Below are 12,211 nucleotides of genomic sequence, written 5' to 3'. Positions count from 1 at the left end.
GGTGTCTGGCCCTGGGAGGGCAGGGACCATGGGCCCAGGGCCCCGGCTGCATGGACAGGCCCCACTGTTGGGGTCCCACATGATCCTGCTGTGTCCCACATGCCTCCTCATTGCCCCGGGAGCTCTGACCCCTGCCTCGCCTACACACTCCTTCCCTGTGAAGCTCCAGCTGAAACCCAAACCCCTACTTAGCACAAACCCGACCCCCCAGGGAGCTTCCCGGAGTACAAAGCCACCTTCAGGTCCTCCACGGAGGGAGCAGTGCCCTCGTGACCCAGACACCTGCCACTTATATAAGCTGCTGCAGCCGCCTCTGGGATCTGGACTTTTCCTACCAGAGATAAGAGTGGGTGGAGGTGGGGACAGGATAGTGGGGGCTGGGGGAGCCACAAACTGCATCTGCAGAGCAAAGGCTGAGGGAGCCTGGGAGAGGGCTGCCCCAGGCAGGTGGGGGATCTGTAGGACCCCGAGTGGCAGGCTGCCTGCCCACTGGCTGGCATGGGTCCGGGGGCCAGGCCATCCCCAGCTTGCATTTTGCCTCAGCCACGGGTACTGGGAGCTCCCGGCTACATCCTGCTGGACCTCAGTGTCCTCACCAGTCGGGGGCAGCTCGAAATTTCTGGGAGCCTGGGCTGTTGTGAGGGGTCAGCGCAGGTGCTCCGTACCCCACCTTCCCCCTCGCCAGTGCAGTGCTTCTCAAGTTGTTCTCTGGATTGGGATTTGTGTGACAAGGGGTCTGGAAGGCTGTGGGTCTGAATGATCTTGAGGCCCTACTCCCCAAAAACCCCACCTCTGAGGCTGCTGGTGAGAAATGGGGGGGCCAGGAAGAGCAGGGCTTCCGTTTCAAGGCCGTGTTTGGGCATTTTTTACAGATTTTTTTTTAATTGTGCTGTAAGTGAAAGTTTACAAATCAAGTTAGTCTCTCATATAAAAATTTACTCACACCTTGCTATATACTCCTAGTTGCTGTCCCCCAATGAGACAGCATACTCCTTTCCACTCTCTATTTACATGTCCATTCAGCCAGCTTCTGATCCCCTCTGCCCCATCATCTCCAGACAGGAGCTGTATTTGGGCATTTTTAAAGGACTTTTCTTAGTGTCTTTTGTGTAGCCAAGTCCCCACTCTCACAGGGGTTGGAGGGCAGCAGCCTTAATCACCTGCACCCCCCTATCTGACCTCCAAACTCCATAGTGACCAGCAGCCCACATACAGGGACTGCGCCCGGGGTGGGGCTGACGTTGACCTCTGAGGGGGTCCTGCCGGAGCCTTGCGGTAGCCTCCGAGGGGAGGGAGAGGTGGTGGTGTCCTGATCACTGCTGGGGTCCCCTGGGTGAGGATGTCTGGGCCTGCAGATCTGGGTAGAAGTCTGTGAGGCCACCCGCAGGGACCCCTTGCTTTTCTAACCTGGGAGATGAGAAACTGAGAGTCAGGGAGAAAGCAAAAGCAGGGGGTCAGACTGCTGGGCCTGGAGGGAGGGATGTCCGTGGGTGTGGGGACACCAAGGCCTCCAGTGAGGTGTAACCAGACTCTCTGAGCCACGGTCCCAAGCCCAGCCTATTCCCCCACCTCCGGGGCCCCTCCCCGGCCCCCTTACATAAGGCCCCCCAGCAGGCCGGGTCAGGTCAGGCCTGAGGCCATGGCCTTCACAGACCTGCTCGATACCCTGGGCGGCGTGGGCCGCTTCCAGCTCGTCTACACGGCCCTGCTGCTACTGCCCTGCAGCCTGTTGGCCTGCCACAACTTCCTGCAGAACTTCACAGCCGCCATGCCCCCGCACCACTGCCGGGGCCCGGCCAACCACACCACAGCTGCCACCAACGACTCTGGGGCCTGGCTGAGGGCCACCGTGCCCCTGGACCAGGATGGGGCCCCTGTGACGTGCCAGCGCTTCACTGAGCCTCAGTGGGCCCTCCTGGGCTCCAACACCTCCATCCATGGAGTGGCCACGGAGGGCTGCAAGGATGGCTGGGTCTACGACCGCAGTGTGTTCCCGTCCACCATTGTGATGGAGGTCAGCGGGGGCCAGGGTGGTGCGGGGGCTGCTGCTTGAGGCCAAGCTGCAGTGACCCTCTCTCCCCCGCAGTGGGACCTTGTGTGTGAGGCCCGCACCCTCCGCGACCTTGCTCAGTCTGTCTACATGGCCGGCGTGCTGGTGGGCGCCGCCGTGTTTGGTAGCCTCGCGGACAGGTGAGCCGGGGACCGGGAGCCTTTGGGGATGAGGTTCCCAGACACCCAACTCAGGGTCTTTATTTTTCTTTATTAAAATCCATTCATGTTTTTTAAAATAGATAATACATAGAACACGGTCACATGGTTCAAAAGTCAGAAGTGTATAAAAGAGTATGAGGGAAGCCTCCCTTCCCCCTCCCGCCCAGCCTCCTAGTTCTTTCCAGGGGGCAGCCCTGTGTCCCTGTGTCTTCCCGGAGGTCTTCATGATTTTGTGCATATTCAAGCAAACATGTATAGCCTCTGACCCCCGTTTTTATGCAAATGTTGGCACACTTCGCACATAACTCCACACCCCCGTTGAGCACTGTATCTCAGAGGCTCTCCATGTCTGTCCTCTCTACTGTCTGCACTGTGTATGGATGGGCTGGAATTTACCTGGCCCGGACGGACCTTGGCCTCTCCAGACAGAGGCCCAGGAAACACAACATATTTCTTGTCTTTTCTTTGTGCCTCTTTCCCTGTTCTTTTTCCCTTCTATTCCCCCCTCTTTCTCCCCTCCACTTCTCCTCTTTCTCACCGTTATCGATTCCACTTCCTGTGGGCCTCCCTTGGGGTCCTCCAGTAGGCCAGCCCCCCACTCTGAAGTGCAGTCTGCACTTGTGGGTGCCTCTGTTGTGACCCTCATTGCACTGCGTCACACCTTAGTCTTTCTGTGTAACAGCTAGTAGTATCTTATCTACAGTGTCTTGTCTGTCGCCAGCTTTTTTGTTTTGGGGGAGTGGCTTTCCTGAGCACCCCAGCGTTCTCTCCCTTGACTCCCAGCTTGGGCAGATGCCTGGTGTGCCCCCTTCAGGGCTGCTCAGAATCCTAATGACTGTATGATTTCCCTGCAGGCTGGGCCGCAAGGCCCCCCTGGTCTGGTCGTACCTGCAGCTGGCAGTTTCGGGGGCCGCCACGGCTTATTTTGGCTCCTTCAGTGCCTACTGTGCCTTCCGGTTCCTGACGGGCATGACCTTCTCCGGCATCATTCTCAACTCCCTCTCGCTGGGTGAGTCCAGCCAGGGAGGCTGGGCAGCTATGGAGAGCAGGGAGACGGCAGCCTGTGGGTTTTCTCTGTCCCATCAATTTGTAAGAACTCTTCCAATGTTAGAGAAATTAACCTTTTCTCTGTTGTGCTGCAAAAAAAAAAATTTTTTTTTTTGCCGTTTTTTGCTGACATTGTGACTTTGCTTATGGTGTTCTTTTTCAATGCAAGTATTTCTTATCTTTTATGAAATCAAATTTGTTGATTTTTTTTTAATTGCCTATGCATTTTGTGGCATCCTTGGAAAGGCCTTCCACTACTCTAAAACTGTAAAAACTCCTACCATGATTTCTTCTAAGATTTTTGTTGTTTTATTGTTTAAATCTAATTCTTTGTCACACTTGGAATTTACCTGGGTGTAAGGAGTGAGGGGACTCCCTGGGTGGTACAAACGATGGAAGGGCACGGCTGCTACCCAAAAGACTGAAGGTTTGAGTCCACCCAGAGGTGCCTCAGAAGCAGGGCCTGGAGATCTGCTTCCCAAAAATCAGCCACTGACGATCCTATGGCACACAGCTCTACTCTGACACCCGTGGGATTGCTATGAGTCAGAATCAACTCAACAGCACCTGGTTAAGGAGTGAGATAGGGTCTGTGTCTCAGGGGATCTCTGGATTGTTTCAGGCTAATACGTGAGGCTGTCATGAGTTGGAATTGACTCTATGGCAGCAGGTTTGAACCACGGGATCGTCATTAAGGAGCAGGGTCGATTAAATAGCTACGTGGGCGCTGGGTCACACTGAGCATGTGTTTTTCCTCAGTTGTGGAGTGGATGCCCACCCAGGGCCGGACTGTGGCGGGCGTCCTGCTGGGGTACTCCTTCACCTTTGGCCAGGTCATCCTGGCTGCAGTGGCGTACCTGATCCGCCCCTGGCGGTGGCTGCAGTTTGCCGTCTCTGCTCCTTTCCTGATCTTTTTCCTGTATTCATGGTATGTACTGAGCAGAGTTGGGTGGGGCTGGGGGCTCGTCTGCGTCCGAGCCGTCACCTGGCCCTGTGCGAAGCTTGGAGTATGCAGTGGCTGGGACTTGTCGGACTTGGTGGGGCCACAGGCTTACGAGTGCTCATGTCTGGCTGTCAGGGATATCCAGTAAAATCCCTTAATGTTAGTGTGATGATCCAGAACATACCAGTACTTTTGCCTTCATCAACTCGTTTGTGCCTACAACAACCCCATATGGGAACACAGCATTTTATAGGACGAGAACTGAGGCACAGCCCAGAGAGGGTCCCTGACTTATTCAAGGCCACACAGCTGGGGACAGAACCAGATTTGAAACCAGGTCTGTTAAGTCCTGAGCACTACGTAGTCTCTAAGAGCCCTTCAGTGATTCTCTGTAGGGTGTGCTGCAAAAGAAAAAAAAAAAAAGGTAGTTGGCATGTTCCCCAACTTTTCTGGATTCTACAGACAGGAGAAAATTTTACTTTTTACCAGGGTATGAAAGAAGATGAACAAAGTGCACTTGGTTTGGGGAATAGAATGAGCTGCACCCAGCCCTGGGTCATTCTCCACTCTTTTCCTGATCCCAGGTGGCTGCCAGAGTCGTCCCGATGGCTCCTGCTTCATGGCAAGTCCCAGCTAGCTGTGCAGAACTTGCAGAAGGTGGCAACAATAAATGGGAGAAGGGAGGAAGGGGAACGGCTGACAGAAGAGGTAAGGGGGATGGGCAGAGGGGAGGGGAGGAACAACCTTCAGTCTTGTTGGCCGCCTCCAGTTGTACTAGAATTTGGTAGCTTCCCAGGACTCACCATCCAGATTTAAACCAGTTGCCATCAAGTTGAATCTGATTCATGGTGACCCCATGTGTGTCAGAGTAGAACTGTGCTCCATAGGGTTTGTCAGTGGCTGATTTTTAGGAACTAGATTGCCGGGCCTTTCTTTTGAGGTGCCTTTGGGTGGACTTGAACCTCTGGAACCTTCTAGTTAGCAGCTGAGCTCATTAACCATTTGAACCACCCAGGGAGGGAGAGGAGACTAGGGTCAACCGTCTTGCCAGGGACCTCAACTCCAGCCCTCCTTGCCATCAACGGAGGAATTCCTAGTAGGAAAACAAGGTCCCAGATTCCTCCCTTCTTCCCCTGATCAGACTTTCCTCACCCAGGTGGTGAGCTCCTACATCCGGAGCGAGTTTGCAAGTGCCCGCACCTCTAACTCGGTCTTGGACCTGTTCCGAACCCCAGCGATCCGCAAGGTCACGTGCTGTCTCATGCTGGTCTGGTAGGTGACGGGCTCCAGCCCAAGTCTTTGACCTGAGGCAAGGACACACCTTTTGTCCTCAAGGATAAACTCTGTTCCAAAACACCCTTCCTATGACAAGCAGGTGTAAAAATGGCATGGGGATGGCATCTGACCTCCTCTAACTTTACAAGCGGGGAGGAGAACCAGGATCAATAGCCCAAGGCTGATCCCCACGAAGCAGAGGTCAGACATGCCTCCTCTCTCCGCCATCTTTACCAGCTCCAACACCAACCATCGCTCCCATAGCACTCTCTACTTCTTTGCTGAGTTTGATAATTCATTGCCGTGGCCACACAGAACTGACAGACAATACTCAAAATTATGGGGTTTATTAGGGAGGTAACAGGTTACAATTCAGGCTCAGGAATGCTCAGGATACAGTTCTTCCAGCAGGACAGCCTCTTTTCAGCTGTGCCGTAGGCACACCTCTCTCTGGCCCCTCAGCCTCTGCCCTGCTCGGGCAAGTGTTACAAAGCTCTTTTAGCTCTGCTGATAAGTGCCTAGAGTCACCCCCATTCTGCCAGTAAGCCTCAGCTCTAGCTCCGTGAGCAAACCTAGCTCCACCAAGTACCCGGAGGCATCCTACTCCACCAGCAAGCTTCCTGCCCAAAGACACCCAGTTTTCTCACTCTGTGCACCATTGTCTCCCTCAGGTCTCTCCTGCTGCTGTTTCTCTGCCACCGCTTCTTGCTGTCTTCAGTATTACAGCTCTCTCTCTCCCCCACCTTGGGGCTCTCCAGGGGTTTCTGGGAAGTGTCCCACTCTGGAAAAACATTCTGTGTCCAGCAGTGAACAGAGAAGCAGTAACTTCCCGGCAGTACAACAAGTATAACCGGAATGCTCTTTTTTGAGTCGCTGAGGGCTTCATGCAGGAGAGGGGATTTAGGTGGCTTTTAATTGAGTTTGCCAGGTGACCGGGAAGGAGTTCCCAACAGAGAGATCAAGAGGTACACAAGTGAAGGCTGTGAAATGGACAAAAATATATAGGCAACCCATACACGTCAGCACAAGCTGAAAGTCGGCCAATCCTTAGGTAAGGAGCTAGTTTAAAAAAAAAAAAAGAACTTTTTTTTTAATTTGATTCATTGGATTTCCTGGATATTTTAAATAATAAACCAACCATGCTTTTGGGGGACATCTAGGTCAATTGGCATAACAAAGTTTATTAAGAAAATGTTCTGCATCCCACTTTGGTGAGTGGCATCTGGGGTCTTAAAAGCTTTCGAGCAGCCATCTAAGATGCATCAGTTGGTCCTAAGCCACCTGGAGCAAAGGAGAATGAAGAACACCAAAGAAACAAGGAAAATATTAGCCCAAGTGACCAAAAGGCCACATAAACCAGAGACTCCATCAGCCTGAGACCAGAAGAACTAAATGGTGCCCGGCTACCACCAGTGATCGCCCTGATAGGGAACACAAAAGAGAGTCCTTGACAGAGCAGGAGAAAAGTAGGGTGCAGAACTCAAGTTCACATAAAAAGACAAGACTTAATGGTCTGACTGAGACTAGAGGAACGCCAGAAGACATGGCCCTCAGACTCTGTTAATCCAGAACTAAAACCATTCCCAAAGCCAACTCTTCAGACAAAGATTAGACTGGATTATGAGACATAAAATAATACTCGTGAAGAGTACATTTCTTCGTTCAAGTAGATACACAAGACTAAACAAGGGACTCCTGTCCAGAGGCAGGATAAGAAGGCAGGAAGGGACAGGAGCTGGTTGAATGGACACGGGAAACGCAGGGTGGGAAGGGGGAGTGTGCTGTCACATTATAGGGATTGCAACTAGGGTCAGATAACAATGTATGTATCAATTTTTGTATAAGACACTTACTTGAGCTGTCGACTTTCATCTAAAGCATTTTAAAATAAAAATAAATTTTAAAACCCTGAAAAAAGAAAAAAATAATAATAAACCAAAAAAAACAAACCAAAACAAAACCCATTGCTGTCAAGTCAGTTCTGACTCATGGTGACCCCATGTGTTACACAATTCCTCCAGAACGCAGCTCCCTAGGGTTTTCTTGACTGTAATTTTTATGGATCGACAGTCTACTTCTATAAAGATTTACAGCCTTGTAAACCCTATGGGACAGTTCTGTTCTATCCTACAGGGTCACTGTGAGTCGGAATCGACTCAATGGCAGTGAGTTTGGGTTTAATTTCTATGGAAGCAGATTGCCAGGCCTTTCTGCAGTGCCATTGGGTGGGCTTCAAATGCCAGCCTTTAGGTTAGTAGTTGAATGCAAACCATTTGTACCACCCATGGACCTATTTTCAGAAGAGGACGTGGAACCAGGGATATCATTGCTCATGTCAGACGAATCATGGCTGAAAGCAGAGAATACCAGAAGGATGTTTACCTGTGTTTTACTGACTATGGAAAGGCATTCAACTGTGTGGATCATAACAAATTATGGATAACGTTGCGAAGAATGGGAATTCCAGAACACTTAATTGTGCTCATGAGGAACCTTTACATACATCAAGAGGCAGTTGTTCGGACAGAACAAGGGGATACTGATTCGTTTAAAGTCAGGAATGGTGTGCGTCAGGTTGTATTCTTTCACCATACCTATTAAATCTGTATGCTGAGCAAATAATACGAGAAGCTGGACTATATGAAGAAGAATGGGGCATCAGGATTGCAGGAAGACTCATTAACAACCTGCGTTATGCAGATGACACAACCTTGCTTGCGGAAAGTGAAGAGGACTTGAAGCACTTACTAATGAAGGTCAAAGACCACAGCCTTCAGTATGGATTGCACCTCAACATAAAGAAAACAAAAATCCTCACAACTGGACCAATGAGTAACAGCGTGATAAACGGAGAAAAGATTGAAGTTTTCAAGGATTTCGTTTTACTTGGATCCACAATCAACAGCCATGGAAGCAGCAGTCAAGAAATCAAAAGACGCATTGCTTTGGGTAAATCTGCCACAAAGGACCTCTTTAAAGTGTTGAAAAGCAAAGATGTCACCCTGAAGACTAAGGTGTGCCTGACCCAAGCCATGGTATTTTCAATCACATTATATGCATGTGAAAGCTGGACAATGAATAAGGAAGACCAAAGAAGAATTGATGCCTTTGAATTGTGGTGTTGGCGAAGAATATTGAATATATGTACCATGGACTGCCAAAAGAACGAACACATCTGTCTTAGAAGAAGTACAGCCAGAATGCTCCTTAGAAGCAAGGATGGCAAGACTGCGTCTTACATACTTTGAACGTTGTCAGGAGGGATCAGTCTCTGGAGAAGGACATCATGTTTGGCAAAGTACGGGGTCAGTGGAAAAGAGGAAGACCCTCAACGAGGTGGATTGACACAGTGGCTGCAACAATGGGCTCAAGCATAAGATTGTGAGGACGGCTCAGGACCAGACAGTGTTTTGTTCTGTTGTGCATAGGGTCGCTATGAGTCGGAACCAGCTTGATGGCACCTAACAACAACAACAACAACAACGGACCTATTTTAGTAATAATAATAAAATGTTGCAGTTGAGTTGATTCTGACTCATAGCAACCTTACAGGACACAGCAGAGCTGCCCCATAGAGTTTCCAAGGTTGTAAATCTTTTCAGGAGCAGACTGCCACACCCTTCTCCCAAGGAGCAGCTGGCAGGTTCAAACCGCTGACCTTCCAGTTAGCAGCCGAGCACTTAACCACTGCGCCACCAGGGCTCCTATTTTTTTTTATTGTGATTTAAGTGAAAGTTTACAAATCAAGTCAGTCTCTCATACAAAAACTTATATATACCTTGCCATGTACTCCTAGCTGCTCTCCCCCTAATGAGACAGCACACTCCTCCTCTCCACCCTGTATTCCCCATGACCATTCAGCCAGCTCCTGTCCCCCTCTGCCTTCTCATCTCACCTGCAGACAAGAGCTGCCCACATAGTCTCATGTATCTACTTGAGCCAAGAAGCTCACTCCTCACCAGTATCATTTTCTGTTTTATAGTCCAGTCCAATCCCTATTTGAAGAGTTGGCTTCAGGAATGGTTCCAGCCTTGGGCTAACAGAACGACTTGGGACCATGACCTCCGGGGTCCCTCTAGTCTCAGTCAGACCATTAAGTCTGGTCTTTTTGCAAGAATTTGAGGTCTGCATCCGACTGCTCTCCTGCTCCCTCAGAGGTTCTCTGTTGTGTTCCCTGTCAGGGCACTCATCGGTTGTAGCTGGGTGCCATCTAGTTCTTCCGGTCTCAGGCCGATGTAGTCTCTGGTTTATGTGGCCCGTTCTGTCTCTTAGGCTTGTAATTACCTTGTGTCCTTGATGTTCTTCATTCTCCTTTGCTCCAGGTGGGTTGAGACCAATTGATGCATCCTAGATGGCCGCTTGCTAGCATTTAAGACCAGGGCTCCTATTTTAATAATAGGGGCTGATATTTACGGAGTAGGAAATGCAAGCGGTGGATTGTATCTGTTCTCTGGAGCAGACCCGAGCACTCCGGTTTAGGAGTTAGTGTGACCTGTAGCAAGCCAGTGAGCCTCCCTGTGCCTCAGTTTCCCACTCTTCCATACCTGCCCACTAGGTCCCTGTGAGGATTACCTGTTAACGGTTGCCATGGAGTTGATTTCAAGTCTTAGCGACCCTGTAGGACAGAGTAGAACTGTCCCATGGGGTTTCCAAGGCTGTAATCTTTACAGAAGCAGACTGCCATATCTTTCTCCTACAGAGCAACTGGTGGGTTCGAACTGCCAACCTTTTGGCTAGCAGCAAGTGCTTAACTGTGTGCCACCAGGGCTACTTTTTGTGAGAATCCAAAGAGTTAAAAGGGATTAAAAGCAGGTCAAACCGCACCTGGCGCCTGGTACTTTCTCAGTAAATAAGTCCTTGTTCCTGGGTTGGGACTTTGTCCCCTGTGCACAGCGCCTGTAGACACAGTGTTGCCAAGCATGGCAGTCCCGGCCGGGCAGCAGGATGCTCCCCAGAACGCAACCCCAGGGAAGGGACATCTTATTCCAGTCGCTTGTCCTTCTCCAGCCAGCTACTCCTTCACCTTCCTCTTCCCACTAGGAGGAAACATCGTGAGTTCAAAATTCCAGTTGCAAGTCCTCTCTTGGACCTTTCTGGAAAGCGTAAACAAAGGCCTGTTGTGTCAACAAGGAAGTAATTCGACAGCGTAGTGACTGGTCACCCTGTTCAGAGTCTCAGCAGGCAGGTGGGAGAGTCACCTGCAGGACCCGGACCCACTGACTCGCTTCTGGCTGCTGTGGGACTCCATGGAGTCACACAAGCTGGAACTTCCCAACCCAGCCCCCAAAATCGTGGCTGTTTCCAAATCTGTTTCACTTCGTTGACGTCTAGGAGCCCAGGACCTATCCCTTGGGGAAGAGAAGAGAGCCAGTGTGGCTCCTTTCCTGACCACATCTTGGAGGAGGCAGATTCCTGGAGTTCAAAAGGGCTCCAGAGGAGGAGGAGGAAGTGTGAGAAGCTGGTAGACATTCACAGTCTCCTACCAAACCCCATTATAAATGCCTTCTCTTAACTTGGCTGTTTTCTCTTTACTGACTTTTTCTAAATTTCAAAAGCAATGCATACTCATTGTTCAGTTTTGTTTTTTTTTTTTTTTTTTTCCGCCTTTATCAATCTTTTATCAATCTAGGAATATAAAGGCAAGACTCTGGAACCCAATTGGTTGGGTTTAAATCTTAGCTCTGCCACTTTCTGGCTGTGTGATCTTGGGGAAGTTACTTAGCCTCTCTGTGCCTCCATTTCCCCATCTGTAAAATGGGCATCATCATAGTGCCAACTTCATAGGGTTATTTTAAGATTAGAAGAGTTAACATATATACTGCAGGTAGACCAGTGCCTAACACATGGTATAAATGTGTTACCCATTAGTACTGTAGAAGGTAATGGTGAGTGTTTCTCCCACCCTACTCCTCTTCCTCTTCCTACCCCCGCCCCACAGTAGCAAGCCCTGTCAACCATGGGTTTGTATCCTTCCAGACCTTTGTTTTTATGTATACATTACGTATACACACACACACTTACAAAAATGGGCTACTAGCGTATATGTTCTACTACGTACTTTTTTATAATTTAATTGTATCTGCGAATATCTTTACCACCTTACATGAATCCAGCTCCTAGCATAAGGTAGCTTTGCAATTTAAAAAAAAAAAAAATTTTATTGGACTTTAGCTGAAAGTTTACAGAGCAAATTAGTTTCTCATTAAACAATTAATACACATATTGTTTTGTGACATTGGTTGCCAACCCCACGATATGTCAACACTCACCCTTTCTCAACCTTGGGTTTCCCATTACCAGCTTTCCTGTCCCCTCATGCTTTCTTATCCTTGCCCCTGGGCTGGTGTGCCTATTTAGTTCTCTTCTGTTTTATGAGCCTGTCCAATCTTTGGCTGAAGGGCAAACCTCAGGAGTGACTTCAGTATGAGCTTGGAAGTGGATTTTTCCCCATACTGTCAGGGTTTCTCCAGTCTCTGTCAGACCAGTAAGTCTGGTTTTTGTTTTTTTTTTTTAGAATTTTGTTCTACGCTTTTCTCCAGCCCTGCCCTGGACCGTCTATTGTGATCCCTTTCAGAGCGGTTGGTGGTGATAGCTGGACACCACCTGTTGTGCTGGACTTTGTCTGGTGGAGACTGGTAGTTGTGATACATTTGTTCTTTGGACTGATCTTTCCCTTGTCTTTGGTTTTCTTCATCCTCCCTTGCTCCAGACAGGGACAATAAAAATTTTATGAAT

At 49.5% G+C, this 12,211-nt stretch overlaps 1 protein-coding gene across 2 annotated transcripts in view; it reads left to right on the top strand.

Moving 5' to 3' along the window:
- Nucleotides 1-398: 398 nt before the first annotated feature.
- LOC100662613 (solute carrier family 22 member 20) overlaps nt 399-12,211 on the top strand; it is a 43,665-nt gene continuing 31,852 nt past the window's right edge. Inside the window, exons 1-6 of one of the 2 annotated variants that reach the window (XM_003419594.3) lie at nt 399-2,014; nt 2,087-2,190; nt 3,066-3,220; nt 4,018-4,186; nt 4,786-4,909; nt 5,358-5,473. In XM_003419594.3, the coding sequence (XP_003419642.1) occupies nt 1,640-2,014; nt 2,087-2,190; nt 3,066-3,220; nt 4,018-4,186; nt 4,786-4,909; nt 5,358-5,473 (1,043 nt within the window). In that variant the 5' untranslated portion in view covers nt 399-1,639. Of the gene's footprint in view, nt 2,015-2,076; nt 4,910-5,357; nt 5,474-12,211 lie in introns of those variants that run through there. The other variant, XM_064287813.1, reaches the window with a different exon arrangement.

Source organism: Loxodonta africana, chromosome 7 (assembly GCF_030014295.1).
Source record: "Loxodonta africana isolate mLoxAfr1 chromosome 7, mLoxAfr1.hap2, whole genome shotgun sequence".
NCBI lineage: Eukaryota > Metazoa > Chordata > Mammalia > Proboscidea > Elephantidae > Loxodonta > Loxodonta africana.
This window is presented reverse-complemented; position numbering and strand designations above follow the sequence as displayed.